The following is a 17031-nucleotide window of genomic DNA, read 5'->3' on the forward strand; positions in this document are numbered from 1 at the left end:
CTCTATAATGGTTCCACGCACCTTTGTTTAGTAAATATCTATTGCATCTTCACCTTCAATAACCCAAAGTCATTGTCTTCGGAAAAAAAAATTGACGACTCATTTGGAACTCATGGTGCTCCCCTATAAACTTACCTCCCCCGTTTCCCCATAATGGATGCCAGTTATTGTGAAATTAAAAGGTTCAACAACACCAAGACATTTGATGTGTGGGACAAAGCACAGTGGTATCCGACCAAATTGATCAACTGAAATGAAAATATTAATGGCAAGAACACAAGGAAGTTGTTTACAAATTTTAATTAAATTTATCTACTTTAGGGGAGAGACAAGCTCTCTTGTTAACGATAATTCATAATGGTTAAAGATATTTCGAGATGAATTACAAGAAAATATTCTTCATAGTTCCTAAGAACAAACCCTATTTTCCACCTAAGTGTTTTTTAATCTCTCAAACTCTTAATATATGTATCACACAAACCCAAGGTGTTAGATGTGTTTTCCAAACCCCTTTGTTAATCCCAAAGGCTTCTTATCTCCAAAAATAAAATCCTTGAAGATTCTACACCTTATGCAACTCTTACTTATAACAAGTGAGAGAGGACCATATTTATAATTGCTGAAACCCTAAAGATCCTAATTTATTCAAAAACATGATCCATCACCAAACGAATCCTAGAAGTAAAGTGACCCATCCCCATACCTACGAACCACTCGATCACTTGCCGAAAAGCTTGCATTATTGAAATAAAATTTGCCCTTTTTCTCAATTGAGGTTTTAAGAAATATTAAATTTTATGCATCTCCATTAATATATACAAAGGCTTCGATGACTCAGTTTCCTACACAGATTCGTCCCTTTACGTAAACCTTGTCAATACCCTAACCAACTTGTACCACAAATATACTATCATCATTTAAGACATCAAAGGATAATTACATTAGAGCAGTATCCTAAAAATCACCAACACTTCATGTGGAGGAAATCAATATGTTGACTTTATGGTTAGACTTATGTCACTTCTATTAAAGACCTCATGGTTAACGCCTCTACTCCATTGAGTATAACCTCATGCTCAAAGGGTCGATGCGAGAATGTCATATATCCGTACTTTGTTTTGTTTGTTTTTACGAGTTTATTTTGTTAGCCTTGTACAAATATATTCTGAAAAATTAATTTTAAATGACTATATTAAATATTCTTCGATAAAAATACTTCTAATGAATAATGATAAAGATACAACGTGTAATTTCACATAAATTTATTATTTTATTATTAAAATATTAAATTTGGTATTATATATATATATAACTATTTATTGTATACGATCTTATCTTCACTAATTAAATTTATGAGAGTTGTTTTTTTCGAAGGTATACAACTCGCCTTTCACTTGTTTCTCGGTTCCATTTCGCTAAATCTTTATGAATTGAGAACTCAATATTATCTTTATATAAGATTCTCTCTAATTTCACTTTATTGTATGCTTTATGACATCTATGTAGTTTCTACATCATTCAAATACACTTGTTTTAATTGTAAATTATTCTCTTTCTCTCTCCTTCTCCTTATTTCTTGCTAACTATTATTATTTTTTCTTTGAATTGTTATGACTAACTCAACGCTCTTCAATTTTCAGTATCAAACAACTATGAGTAATCGACAAAGAAAGAGGAATTTATTGTTAGATCTGAACAACATTGCATTAGACGAGTCTTCGCACGATGAAGGGGCCTCTGAGTCTATATATGTTCCCATAAATTATCTCGAGGAAATTGACGACGATGTTGTTGAATGTTCACCTCGAGATTTTGCTCAGGTTTATGTCCATTAACTTTTTTCATTTTATATATTATTCTCGTTGACGCGATTTATTTTTTTAACTACAACATAAATAATTATCATTATATTTATATTATTTTTATTAAACTTAGAATTACTTGTTCTTTATTTTCTTTTATCTTTTTTTTTGTCATAGGCCGTGGCGAATGCAGGGAGAACTCGTAAAAGAATTGCAATTGACTTGAATTTGGGTGATTTTTTTTTTTAGATTTCAAAGTGAACAATAACATTTGTGGTTCAACTTTACTTTATTAAAATTTTATATGTGGATTATCATTTTATTGTTGTTTTGTAAGTAGAAATGATAAGTTGTTATATTTGTGATAGGGTTAATAGTCATTTGCCCCCTGTAATAGTAGTGATATTCGGTTTACCCCCCTTTTAAAAAAAAAATTTGTTTTACCCCCCTATAATATTAAAATTGTAAGTCTTTTGCCCCCTAAGAGGGAAAATTATCCCCCTGTAAAATATATTTTTTTGATTTTACTCCCTGGTTTTTACACATTTAGGGGGTACCCAAATATTACAGGGGGGTAAACCAAAATTTTTTTTTAAAAGGGGGGTAAACCGAATATCGCTACTATTGCTGGGGGGCAAATGACTATTAACCCTTTGTGATATTATGAAATATTTATCGCCTTACCATAGCTATACATAATTAGTCTATTAATTACCACCTTTCAAGAAGACATAAGAATAACATATCATCATTGTTGAATTTTTCTCATAATAAGGATATATATTCTTATATGATTAAACGGTGAATAACCATTTTTAAAGCTCAACAATTGATATAATCAATTCATTGTCAACCACCCTGTCCATGCTCGAAAAGGGATACACATCTATAGGGGAGACTTTATTCAGGATGTTGTAATCAATTCACATCATCCATTTATCATATTACCACACTTTCAAGCTAAATCGAATGTTCCACTTCACTAATGGATTATCCACTCATCAATTTTTCTACATCCTCCAAGACTTCCCTCATTTTATTTTCACCTAGATGCATATTCTTCAATGTAATTGGTTGAGCCTTGTGACTTATTTACAATCGATGAAAAATAATGCCAATCCTATCCTAAGCATGTCTTTTTTCGATTATAGGAATGCATTTTTATGCCTATTTTCCATTACAAAAACAATTGTACTCTCTCTTGGATTTTTTATGAAATTAAACTTTTATCTCATTTCTTGAGGAGGCCACTCAGTCTTAAACTTAATTCTCATTCATATTTTTGCAGAATATCAACCTATGCCAACACCTGTTGAAAATTATAGAGAGAACATGGAAAATTCAACTCTTCCATCAGAGAACATAGAGAATCCAACTATCCCAACACCTGTTATGAACTATACAGAGAACATAACTGAACCAATTGGTCAAAGTAATATAAATTTGGAAGTCATCATCAATGAAGTTGTAAGAAAACTGTTATCTTATTTAATTTTTTACTCTTTTTTGTGATTAGATTGTTGAGTTAAACTTTTATTTTATAGACTGAAAATGACAAAACGTCACCAGAAGCTAACAAGGAAGAAGCTAACAAGGAAGTATCTGACCCTAATATTCAAGTTGTTGAACCTCCAAAAGAGCCTGAACCTCCAAAAGATCTTATCTTAACCTGCCCCATATGTATGGAAGCTTTTGTTGAGGCAATGTCAACTGTGTGTGGCCATATCTTTTGCAAGATTTGCATTAAAAAAGCAATATCAAGACAAAAAAAATGTCCTACATGTAGAAAAAAGCTTACATGTAGAGGGCTAAGAAGGGTGTTTATTCCATCTTCTAGTTGAAGGTATGACCCTAACTTATAAGTTGGTATTAAGAAGTTTTATTTGGTTAATTAGTCTACTTTGTTATTATTATGACCATTAATAATTTGTTATTATTATGATCATTATTTATTGGCTCAAGTTGTCTCCATGTAGTCATTTAGTTAGGGGTAGATCATGATTTTTCTTGGTGTATTTGTGGATCTTCTCGTTGGCTCTTTGAGATTTTTTTTCTGTGTTTGATTTTGTTTCAGTGATTTTGTAGTTTTTGATCTTGTTTGACACTAATTGTGCCAATTTTTTTCTTATAACTCGATAGGTTGTAATTTGTACGAAACCCTTATATATATATATATATATATATATATATATATATATATATATATATATATATATATATATATATATATATATATATATATTCCACTATATATTTTTTTTACTATTACACAATAGAATTCTTATAGATAATATTATAATGAAGGTGAAGTTCTTCATAAATGAAATAAATAGTTTTCATTACTATAATCTTATGTGGTTTCTTATGTGCTATTTGTAACCCCCTTAATTTATATTCTTTTATTTACTTAGATTATTTTTTAATTTTGTGTATTTATTTAATTATTATGTGGTGGTAATTAAATAAATGGGGTGATAGCAAGGGTGTGTGACCTTATGGTGGAAGTGTAGAGAGTAAATAGAGGAGGATAAAATAAAATTGATTTATTTATTAATTAAAATAATATTTTAGTTTTATTATTTAAATAAAATAATAAGATAAAGGGAAATAGGAGTTTGTAGAGATATTGAGGATAAAGTGGAAATTAGATAAAAACGTGAGGATAAGGTAGGAATATCCTAATGAGGGAAATCAGTTTTATTTTAAAAAGAGAGTTAGGAGGAAAAGAGTTTTTTCACTACGTAGAAAGAAGAGAGAAAGAGGTTAGAGGCTAAGGGAGACAATAGGGAGGCTAAAGCTTGAAGGAAGAAAACATCAACCAAGTTAGAGAATCAAATTGCTTGCTAGGAATTAAGGTAAGAGGGAGAATAACCTAAACAAAGGGTATATGCATGAGGGATAGGGTAGAAAAGTCCTTAATCTCTAATAGGGTATTTTGTGTTGATCAATTTTGAGTTGTGTTGTTATAATGTTGGTGGCTGAATTGATGATGAATTTCGTGCATGATTATGTGTGATTTTTCTGTTTTGGAATTATTGATGTTTTCCTCCATTCATGAACTTTTGAAGGTTTTGGGATGAACATGATTTTGGGGAAAAAGCGGTTTAAATTAAGAAAATTGATGAAATCGTGTACTATGAATATGTTATAATATATATGTTGTATTTTGGATCAATTTTGGGTGCTGGAAGTGGGAAAATCAGAGTTCAAATATGAACTCCATAGCAGAATTTGTATTCTGCCGTCGCGTCTGCGCTCAACCCAGAATGTTGTACTCATCGTGTGGGCTCTCAACGCAAGAAACCATGTTCAGCACCGTTGTGTCGTAACATCGTGCTCAGCGTCGTTGTGCCACAACACGAGAGTTGTTGTTTTTTCTGTTGATGCATCAAGTTGCGCTCAGCCTAGAGTATAAAATGCTGATTTTGATTATTTGACTCTTAAGTGATTGTTTGACCACTATTGGGGATGAGATGATAAAAACTCATAATTTAAAATTATTTAATCGAGTAAATATCGATTAATGCAAGTCTTGATGTTGTATTGAGAGCGGCTTATGAGTTGTTGTAATATTCGGATACATGGAGTATGCGAATTATAATTGTTGTGTGATTGCATGTGTGAGATAATGGGTTGATTGAGTTGCCTTGAATTATGTTGTGTTGTGCATATATGAATTCTTGTTGTGTGGTAATTATGGGAGTGGATTACGAGAGTTGTTAGTGCATTATGTTAGGATCAGAGAGGGGTTTTAGCGCATTGATATTGATGTGTATGATTAATGCATCATTTGAGTTGTGTCAAGAGGCATGTTCACTAGTTCAGAGAAGGGACTAGTGGCTTGTCCCAAGGTCAGAGAGGGGGCTCATGAGTTTAGAGAGGGGACTCGATTCTTGAGAGAACCAAATATTGAGTTGGTACCACATGCATATGCATTGAGTTGGATAGTTAAGTTGCATTACATAAATGAGTTGTATGAAAAATATGTGTTTGTGTGTGATTGTTGAGATTGAGTGTGAAAATATATTGTGCAATGTTGTATGCAATTATCTATAGAATATGTATGTGTTAATACTCTACCTTGCAGTATGTATCGCTTAGTTTATTAATGTGATTTCTCACCCCTTTGTTGTTGTTGTGTTTTGTGCTCCTCTTTGGAGTACAGATAAGCAGGTAATTGAGTAGCTGCTTTGGAGCAGGAGGATGGTGGGAGGTTGTTCTTCTATTATTTTCGTTCTTGATTTTAGGTTTCGTTGATCTGATTATGTAATATTGGGCGGGGTGAATGATTATTTTCCTTTATTAGGTTATGTTAATTAGAGAGTTGAATGTTGCACTCTCGTCATGATGATAACTATGTTGTTTTATGGGGATATTTACTATGCTTTATTTGATTTTAATAAAGTGATTTTATGAGACATGTATGAGTTGCAAAGTATGTTTATCTTTATGATTCCGCTGTGATGATACCCTAAATAAAGGTGAGTATGTGATGACAGGTGTTGAATGTTTTATTTATTAAATTAAATGTTACAGAGCAGAGAACAGATGAGGTTGATGTCGAGTAATACAGGATCAATAGTTTTATTTTATTCTTTGCATGTTTTATTTTATCATAATAAGCTCAAAAGGTTTAAGGGTGTTACAATATTCAACAGAATCATCCAACCTGCGTTGAGTAAAATTAGGACTTGATTATGTTATTTTTTACATTGCTGGTTGATTTTGTTATTTAAAATAATGTTTCTTGGAGACTATGTTTAATTGTTGTCATGTACTATTTTTCGTTAATTCTTTTTGATGTCATTACTTGTGAATTTTGTTTGATACAAGTAAATGCTCAATAATTTAGTGTGAAATACATTATTATTCTTGTAAAATGTTGGGTGACATTCTTCTTTCGAAATGGCATATTACAATTAGTAAATCTGAAAATTATTGTTCACATTGCTATTAAGCATAATTATTATTTTGTTTGAGAAAACTATAATTTTTTGACTAGTTATTTAATGATCCAAAAACTATTTTCTTGAAAAAGTTTTCTGATATAGGGTTATATTTTTATTTTTGATTTTGAATGAGAAATACATATGTTGGGACTCTATATTGGTCTAATTTATAGTGTTGGACGTTACTAAAAATAGTAAAATTGTATGAAAGAGCTCATGTGAGCAAAAGTCTGCAAAAAATATTTAAAATCGGCTTTTTCCCACAAACCGTGTCCATTATGCCACCCCTAGTCCCTCTCCCCTTTTGATTGAAATTGAAATAAATTAGAAAAAACAAGGAAATAGAAAGGTGGATTTGAATTGTGTCGCATATAAAAAGATTAAAAAAGAATTTAAAAAAAAAATCTTCTTTTTTAAGAAATAATTTCATCAGTATACTTTTGAAAATAATGTTAAAACAAATAGTAAATAAAAAGATAAGAAGGAGAAAATCAGACATTATTTTTTATACCCTTTCACAAACTAATAACTAATTGTACATTTTATCAAATTAAATAATCAAGCAAACATGTTAGTCTCTTTGTTGCCAAATTAACTAGCAAGAAGTAATCTCAAACACAACACTTCATCAATTAGTTTGTTGATTACTCAAATGGTTACAAACTGAAAAAACTTACGCTGCATTTCTCAGAAATCCCTGATTCCTGAACATAAATTATTCATCATGTGTTGTGACAACTAGATTCAACATGCTTCAAATTTCCACTATATGTAATTTTTGTTGACCAATGCACTTCCATGCAAAGTACATGTCAACCAAATATGAGAGAAAACCAACCATCATCATATGCTGCAGGAAGAGGGTGTTCTAGTGATGATGTAATGTTGTTGGAGGAAAGAGAGAGCTTATTTAAGACCAAAAGCACCACCATGATAGTAAACTAATTAAGATTGAAAGTTTTTTTTTGTTTGGTTGGTGTAAGAGAGGAATAGTATTTGAAATTAATGGGTTTTGTGAGATGATTATGTCTTTTAATTCATAAAAAATGAGTTTAGTAGAGAATGGATAGGTAGAGAAATGAGTTTAGAAGTTAAAAATTATAGTTGAAAAGAAAAAATTTTGGTGTCTGAAAAGATCAGTGAATCTAATAATCAAATTTAGCAATTGGATTAATGGTCAAGGATTTGGCATTTTAATAAAAAGGGTGTGGTTCAAACCCTATTAAAGGTAAAATAATTTCATTTTGTTCATTTAACTTTGATTCATTGACGCATGGCATCAATCATAATTTAGTAAATATTATTCAATTTATTTATTATTAATTATGTTGCAAATTATCAAATTTTATATCTAATTTTATTTTTATAATGGTGGATATTATTTCTATATTTTTAGTGGTATTTCAGTTATATTTAGTTGTTGTGTTCTAATCGTACCTGATCAAAATGGATTGTCTTGCCCTGCAACTTGGTGGACTTCTGAAAAATGAAGGGGAATGGGATGTACATGCAAGATACTCCAATGTCAAAGTAAGAAAGAGAGGAAATGAACGCTAGTACAAGAGGTTAAGAGTAAGAGTGATGAATACCTGACCTTCTAGTAAAAGAGGGTATTTATAACCTCCAGCGCTGCGCCAAGGTCCTCATTCTGGCCTGAAGTGGAGGCCCAAAACCATGACTGCCAAGATCCACGAGTGTGGTAGAGTCCAACACGTGGTCTCCATCCTGGGTCAATCGCTCCGAAGTTCCAGGAGTGACGTGGTATTTTCGAAAGCGCGTAAACTCAATGATATTCGATGAATTGAAGGTGAAAGAACCCTACGAGGGTGACGGGAAGTTGGACGTGCTCGTGTGCTACGCTTGCCCGAAACCTGTAGGTGTTCTCGCTCGGTGGCCACACCTGCCCAAGGTGTTTGTAGATCTGCCTGATTCAGCCAAGTGAGATCTGTGCTCGACCGTCGACCGGGTGCAAGCCTATACGAGCACGAGTTCAATTGGGCCCTTTCCTTGGTTAGGTTGAGTTTGGGCCAAGTGTCGGTTCAGTCTAGAACATGTTCTATATAAAAAAATACCTTGAATGACTTATATAATATATTTGTATCATTAATGAACAAAAATAATTTAATGATCTAAACAATTTTTTTTTCATATTTTTGAAAGGGTTATTGCAGCATTTTTCAAGAATGCGTTGTTAAATCATGTTTAGTGTTTTGGCCTATAATAGCTCTTGTTTAAAAGCACCTTTAAAGACGGCGCCTCTTTAATAATACAAAATTAGGCTACAAAATGGTGCAATAAAAATGTAAGTTATTAACCAATTAGTTTACTTATAATTTATTAACCACTTTCACTACTTTATTAACCAATAAAATACATACTATTAACCATGTTCTGACACTAAATTATAAATATATTAACCAACATTTACACTCCATTAACTAACATTATTTTACTATTTAATTTTTTTATGTTTAGAACTCATTAACCAAGTTATGAATTGAATTAACCAATTTTATAAATATAATTAACCAAAGTTTGTACCGTATATATTAATTTTTTAGGTCAAAATATATATTAACCAAATTTTGAACTGTATTAACCAAGTTTTAATATTTTATTAATTAAAGTAATTTTAGAAAAAAATTTAATAAAAGTAAAAAAAAAAAAATGAAAACATTGTTCACGTATTTGTAAACAGTTTCTACGGTGTATGTGTAACATTTGGTGTATGGATAATGGCATACCCCAAAATTTGCCCATCTCATTTTACTTCCCAAGCTCATACCAAGACTCAAGATTCAAAGACACACTCTCCTAAACAATGGCTCAAGGAATTAGGGTTTTGATTCCTCTGAAGAAACTTAATAAATCAAGATCCCCAATGCATTTCATATGGCTTATGATGTTTCAAATTATCTCTATGACAAAATTCAGGCCTCGATTCCAAGGATTGACCACTCAATTGCTCAGAAAGTCAACAGTCGACTAGTTTGACCTAAAAGTCAACTGTGGTCAAAGTACAGTCAAAACTCCTGATTTTTTATCAACAACCTTATTTTGAAGTATCATTCATCATTTGATCGAGGATTGATCATGATTCATCAAGAAAAGATCAGAAATCAACAAAACCTAAAGTTTCTAAATCAGGGTTTTCATAGGAGAAAGTCAACTGAACTTTGACCAGTCATAACTCCTAGATGGAACATCAGAAATTTCCCATCCAAAGCTCATTTTGAAGGAAATTGAATCCTCTACAATTTTGTGTCTCACAAGACAAGTCTAAAAATGCTTCATTTGAGAGATATGGATCGAAAGATTATAGGTCCTTTTTGAAAGTCAACCAAATGCAGTTTTTTGTCAAAGCCAATATCATCAAGATAAAATCCTCAAATGGAAAAAAGCTTCCAAACTGGCTTATAGAGGACATCATGAGGTTTCCAAAAAGTCCTAGAACTCCTCCATATCTTAAAAATTGAAGGAGATATTCCTTGTCAAAGTTGGGCAATTTTGAAAGGAAAAATGTGAAATAAAAGGCCTCAAAATGAATTTCTTTGCAAAGAGGCCCAACCTTTTATGGTCCAAACTTGTTTCCCAAGTCATCTAGAAGCTCTAAGTCCAATGCCACGAATTCTTGACAATTTATTGATTTTATTTGAATTTTTTTATTCATTAAAAAAGAGATTTGATCAAGTAATTAAGGAAATATTGAAAGATTTGACTTGGTTAAAGTTTCTAATCAAATTAAATCACAATATTGAGCAAATATATGATTGAATTTCTTGCTCCCCAAGATTGGTAAGAGATTGAGCAAAATAAGCAAAAATAGAAATATTCAATCAAGCTCCAAATCAAATATCAATCTCCTTCAAATCAAAGATTCAATCCAATTCTGTTAACCTAATGCATGCCCTATAAATGGACAAGCATGTTCAGACACAAGGGGAAGGATTTTCTGGCCTCCAAGAACCCTAACTAAGTACAAAAAGTTCAAGAAATTTTCAGAATCAATTTTGTGATTGCATCTTGATTCAAAGAGTTTTAAAGATCAAAACACGTTCCTGGGGATCTCCCGAAGCTGTACCGATCATCGCCTTCAACCAACAAGCCCAGAATCACGCACGTGGAGCTCAAGGTTTGCATGTTCAAAATCGTCATCATTCCCATTGATTCATCATACATAAACTTGTTTTGAAAGCATATATTTGTTTGTCATAATGCATTAAGTATTTCTGGGCGTTTAACTTGATGTTTATCTGCGTATATCCTAGTATGCCATGTTTGAGTTTCTAGGGTTTCAGAATAGGGTTACTCGGTACAGGGAGAATTAGCCTTGATTATGGGCATGATTGGAATCGCAAGAACGATATGAGCTTAGCCACGGTTTCGCTTCTTATTTTTATGCATGTTTGAAGATTTTGTGAATCGCAGGTTTTATAGCTACGAATATTTCGCAGCTAATTCGTAGCAAAGCACTGTTAAAATGTTTGCAGGTCCAAGGTAGAAGACGATGCGTGTCATCATCCTGTTGGTTAATTCAAATCACGCGCGCGTTTCCCACTAATCATATTGTTTTTTACAATTAAACCATTCATGCGCGTTTGTTTAGCACAAGGTACTTTCAATTGAGGTGGCAAGTGGAAACGTTGGTGAGCGAAGGGGCCTCAGTTCGAGCCTTGCCATCGACGTAATATTTTTAACGTTTAAATGTTGTAAGCTATTTGCAGATTCAGTGCAATAAGGCCTTGCGCGCCCACGATGCATCTTCGGCCATCAGCCACCGGATTCAATCTAAGGTCAGATCCAAACGCATCAAAGGCTGAGGGTCCATCATGAGCCTCCACCAGCCTGCCACACTGGATCACAAGCTAAGTTTCCTAGTTTTTTATTTTTATTTTTATTTATTGAAATACTATTTTCTTATATGTTATTTATTTGTTTTATTTAATATAATTCTTTTTAAATATCTTTTTATTTAATTAATTTGATTTAATGGTTAGTAATATTTTTTAAATAATTAAATGATTAGCTTAATTTAGTTGTTTAATTAATTTGGTTAATATTTTATTAATTGTTTAAAATACTTATTAGGTTAGATAATTTAATCGAAAACCTATTTTTCCCGATTTAATTAATTAGGTTGAAAACCAATAATTAATTAATTTGGTTTTTATTATTTTATTAACCATGGTTAACTTGTGCCCTAAATCAGGGTTTGCAGGTTTGTCGTTAGATCATTCATACACTAAAATTTTCTCTTCTTTGTGTCTGACTTTTCAGGGTTAATCAAAGACCCTTCATAGGGATGGCAACAAAACCCATACCCGCGGGTACCCACCTGAACCCGCCCCGAAGTTGACGGGGAAAACCCGCTTTGACTGGGTTCGGGTTTGGGTTTTCCCCGATTAGAAAATATGGGGTCGGGTCGGGTAATGGGGACACTAGTACCCACCCCGAACCCGCCCCGTTTATTTCATTCTATATATTATTATATATTTTTGATAATTTAGAATAATAAATACATAGCCAAAGTTTTGATATTTTGATTTAAATTTATCATTTAAAACATTTGAAATGTATATATGATTTTTTTAAATTGTTTCATTTTATTATTTATAAAGTAATTTAATTTTGGAAAAAATAAATATTTCTATTAAAAAAATTAATTTTACTAAATGGATGATGGCGGGGCGGGGATACCCGAACCCAACCCAAATCCGTTTGGGTCGGTTTTGGGTTTTAATTCTCCATCCCCGTTTGGGTTTGGGGCGGGGAATGGAGATTGTTTTGGGATTCGGGTTTGGGTTTGGGGAGGTAATAACCGTCCCCGACCCGCCCCGTTGCCATCCCTAATCCTTCAGCCACGCACCATATCAGATCGAAAGCTAAGTTTCTAATTCTTTTCTTATTTAAATATCATTTTACCTTTATTTTTGCCTTATGGATTAAATTAGGGTTTGCTTCAACCGTCAATGAATTACTCCTACACTCACCCTTTTATTTTCCCTTCATTGATTTTCAGGGTTAACCAACCGATTAAAGCTCAAACCTTCGGTAACCCTAAACTCGTTCTTATTTAATTTTTTCGATATTATTACTTGTGTTAAACCTATTGCTTTATTGGGTTATATTACTTGCTCTTTCCCCCTTCCCCATGGCTATATATTTTGTAACTGCTCCTGGTCTGTATTGTTTGGCTTTGAAGGCACTTAAACTGTTATTATAACTGCGTGGTTAGTAATTCTAGGGAGTGCAACCTCGAACTGAATTTAGAATAACTAATTTATAAGATAATTATGTGAATTGAATCACGTGATTGTGCACCCACACACCTCTTATGGTAACCCCTTTTGTTGCCTGTTGCCATGTTGCCTTTTCAGTGCAGAATAGTGAAGTCCCTCGGATACGAGGACGCCTCAGCAAATGTTGCCCTCAGTTCATTCTCATCACAAAAGATCATAAGTCCCTACGATGCTGCCTTCGATTATATGATCTCGTCCCTCGAAGTTGCCTACGATATGATGTGATAGTCCCTTTCGATTGCTGAGGCGTCCTCATTGGTTGCCTAAAAAGACTGTTCTATCCTTCCCTAAGACTACCTGCCCTCTTTATGGCAGGGACAGTCTTATGGCGAACGATAACTGCGACGACCCTTCAACTTCCAAATAAAAGGACTTCCTACCCTTCTTATGGTATGGATAGCCCTGAAAGGCTAAAAGAACCTTTTTAATAGGGGTAATTATCTCTTAATTGCTTGCTCTGGTATAAATCCTTTTCTCACTCTTTTCTCAAAAACCTTCAAAAAGGCTACGCTTATTTACAAGCTAAAGTCCTTATTCAAATCTTTTTCTTTATTCACTGCAAACATTTTCAAAACATATCAAAGTGAGCTAAGCAATTAAGAGCCCATGGAAAACCATGGATGCAAAGGGTGCCTTACACCTTCCCTTTGTATAAATTACCCCCCGAACTCAAAATTTCTTTTAAAAGGTTTTTTCTGTTCTTTTAGCCTTTCTATAATTTGGATAAAATAAAAGTCGGTGGCGACACTTGCTTACCGCGAAATTTCTTTAAAAGTCAGTTCACCGTATTTCAGAACTGGCGACTCTGCTGGGTATTTTTCGAATAAAAGAGGGGTTACCTTAAAAGTTTAGGATCACTTAAATGTTTTCTATTGTTTGCTTTGCTTGCTTTATTTTTCAGGGCTGTTTCGAGAAATAAATGAAGGATGAATCCTATACCCGGATTTAAGTACACTTGAGATAGGAGTGGCATAGTCATGGCGACCTCTTTCACATATGTGGGAGATGAGTCAATATGAAGTTCACGCTTGAGTTAGGACTCCATAGCTATATGCACACCTTTCTCAAATGAGGGAGGTCTATGTATGTGCCTGTGGGTGCGCCGGAGCTCAAGGACCTTTAGTTACCTTTAACCCATCTTGGCCTTTAGGAACGTAGTGGGGGGACTACTCTTGACAAATGTTGAGAACCTAGTCGCTACCTGATACTACAATTCAGATAGGTTCTTTCTTAAAGTATCATTGCATGATGCGAATGTATCATGTCCGAGGGTGCTTTAGAAGGGCTGACAATTCTGAATAACTGGTAGAACCCGTTGCTGATTTCGTCTTATCCATAGAAGTACCTTTGGGGAAGGGTAGTTACCTAGTCAAACTTCATGCAAGCTTTTAAACTTAAGGACTCTTGTGTAACTTGTTTGTTATCTAACCCTTTGATTTCCTTGCAGGTTTTGCTTGTAGGACTTATTTGTCCCTACTATCTTACGCTTTGCCTGATGCATTGCATTCACATAACATCATGACATCATGGTATCATAACATAACATGATTAACTAACCCTTTCAAGGATCATAGGAATTTAGGGCGCACAATTTCAGGTGTTCTTATTAAGGACTTAATCTATATCAAGGGGCAAGAGGATTTATTTTCCTCTGGCCACATACCTTCCAATTCAGGGACTCAGTACCTATCAAGGGGCAAGAGGATTTATTTTCCTCTAGCCATGTACCTTAAAATTCGGAGGTATCCCGAATCAGAGGCTATGACCCACTGGATATGGTGAGCTTGATTCCCAAAGAAGAACATCCCAGAATCAGATTTCTTCGAACGAAGATGCGACCAAATCATTCTCTAAACGTGCTAGCTAAATTCCTTAAAGATCCTTGAAAACATTGCATCTGCATTCATAACATCGCATAGTAGGTTTCTTACAATATGTCTCTCATCCTTCCTCGCTGTTTATTTCAGCATCATGAATCTCGAACAATCAGTTAAGGATCTCCAAGCTCATAATGCTGAGTTCCAAGCCTTGATTATGAATTGGGTTAATACCTATTTTAACCCCTGCCATATGGGGTTGGTTTGAAAAACCCCCCTGTCAAAAAAAAAGTTGCAAGAATTCCCTTAACAATTGAAGATTCTCTCGTTTTAAACCTTGTCAAAATTTTTATTTTTAAAACCAACCTTGCCACTTGAAGGACTCTATCATTCTGAACCCTGTAAATTATTTTTTTTAGTAAAACCAACCTTATCTGTCATATTCCAGAGGGTTTAAAATGACATAATCTACAAGATTATAGGGTTTAAAATGATTGAATCTTCAAATGGCAAGGTTGGTTTTAAAAACAAAATTTTTACAAGGTTTAAAACGAGAGAATCTTCAAATGTTAGGGGAATTCTTGCAACTTTTTTTTGGCAGGGGTTTTTTCAAACCAACCCCGTATGGCAGGGGTGAAAATAGGTATTAACCCTTCTGAATTTGTCCAAAGGGCAAGAAGAGCTGAAGACCATCCTTACCAAGAAGAAGAAGAAGAAAGGCAAGAAGACTCTGGTGAAAAAGCTTAGACCGATCTTGCAACTCAGGGAAGCCGAAGTCTCTGAAGACAGTGACGACGAAGAACAAGATGATGATGCTAGTATCAAAACTGACGCAAAAAGTAACCATGATTCTGCCAAGCCCTCCAAAGAAGAAGAGGACTATTACCATGAGGATGAACATCCTGATGACAATTACAAGTTGCTGGAAGAACGTATGAAAGCCATGGAAATTCAAAAGGTACCTGGGCTAGACTTTTAAGAACTAGGACTTATCCCAGGGGTTATTATTCCCCCGAAATTCAAGACTCCGACCTTTTCTAAGTATGATGGAGTCTCTTGTCCTAAACTGCACTTGAAATCCTATGTGAGGAAGATTCAGCCTCATGCTGCTGATAAGAAGCTGTGGATCCACTTCTTCCAAGAGAGCTTATCTGGAACTCAACTTGAATGGTACTATCAACTCGACGGTGCCAACATTCATACATGGGAAGATTTGGTAACTGCTTTCTACAAGCAATACCAATACAACGCTGATCTCACTCCAACTCGTACACAATTACAAAGCATGTCCATGGGTCCTAATGAAAGTTTCAAGAAGTACGCTCAAAAGTGGAGAGACCTAGCTGGAAGAGTCCAACCTCCTTTGGCTGACAGAGAGTTGGTTGATATGTTTATGAGCACGCTGACCGGCCCTTTCTATAGTCATTTGCTGGGGAGTTCATCATTTGGATTCACTGAGCTTATACTGACTGGGGAACGTGTCGAGAGTGGCATCCGAAGTGGTAAGATTCAAGTGGCTCCATCCTCAAGTGCTACAAAGAAGAATTTCAATGGGAAGTCAGAGTCCAATGCTGTGTATGGGCAGAAAAGGAGAAACCATGACCAATCTATTGGGGAAGTTCTGATCTCCGCACCGGCGCCTCAACAAGGTCGTCAAAACAAACAAGACACACCCAGGCGTCAATTCACAAAGATCAATATGTCGCTAGCTCAAGCCTTACAACATTTGCTAAAGGCAAATTTGGTTACCCTGAGGGATCCTCCTAAGAATCCTAACACCTCCTCTCCTAGCTACAAACCCAATGCGAGGTGCGCATATCATTCTAATAGTCCTGGACATGACACAGAGAATTGTTGGCCGTTGAAGAATAAGATCCAAGATATGATCGATGCAAGCGAAATTGAGTTCGACCCTCCTACAAACCCTAACGTGATCACTGCTCCCATGCTTAATCACAACAAGACTGTTGATGCTGTGGATGGCTAGAAGGATGTCTTTCGAATCATTAGATTTACTTTTATTTGCAAATTTCTTTTCTGTTTGTTTAAACATTCGACTTATGATAGACATTATCTGTTTCAATAATCATCATTAGTGCATTGCATATGTTTGTCTTGAATAAATTACTTCACTTTCACTCATTTAAATCGTGTCTTTACTTTT

The 17031-nt window shown here is 34.2% G+C and overlaps 1 protein-coding gene across 1 annotated transcript; it reads left to right on the forward strand.

Annotated features, from left to right (window-relative positions):
- The first annotated feature begins 1652 nt into the window (after positions 1-1652).
- On the forward strand, positions 1653-3643 carry LOC131634219 (E3 ubiquitin-protein ligase BRE1-like). Its single transcript, XM_058904872.1, has 4 exons — positions 1653-1820; positions 1980-2034; positions 3091-3269; positions 3347-3643. Exons 1-4 carry the CDS (start codon positions 1653-1655, stop codon positions 3641-3643), a joined length of 699 nt encoding a protein of 232 aa, XP_058760855.1.
- The last annotated feature ends 13388 nt before the right edge of the window (positions 3644-17031 follow it).

This window comes from Vicia villosa, unplaced genomic scaffold (assembly GCF_029867415.1).
Source record: "Vicia villosa cultivar HV-30 ecotype Madison, WI unplaced genomic scaffold, Vvil1.0 ctg.001256F_1_1, whole genome shotgun sequence".
In the NCBI taxonomy this organism is placed as follows: Eukaryota; Viridiplantae; Streptophyta; class Magnoliopsida; order Fabales; family Fabaceae; genus Vicia; species Vicia villosa.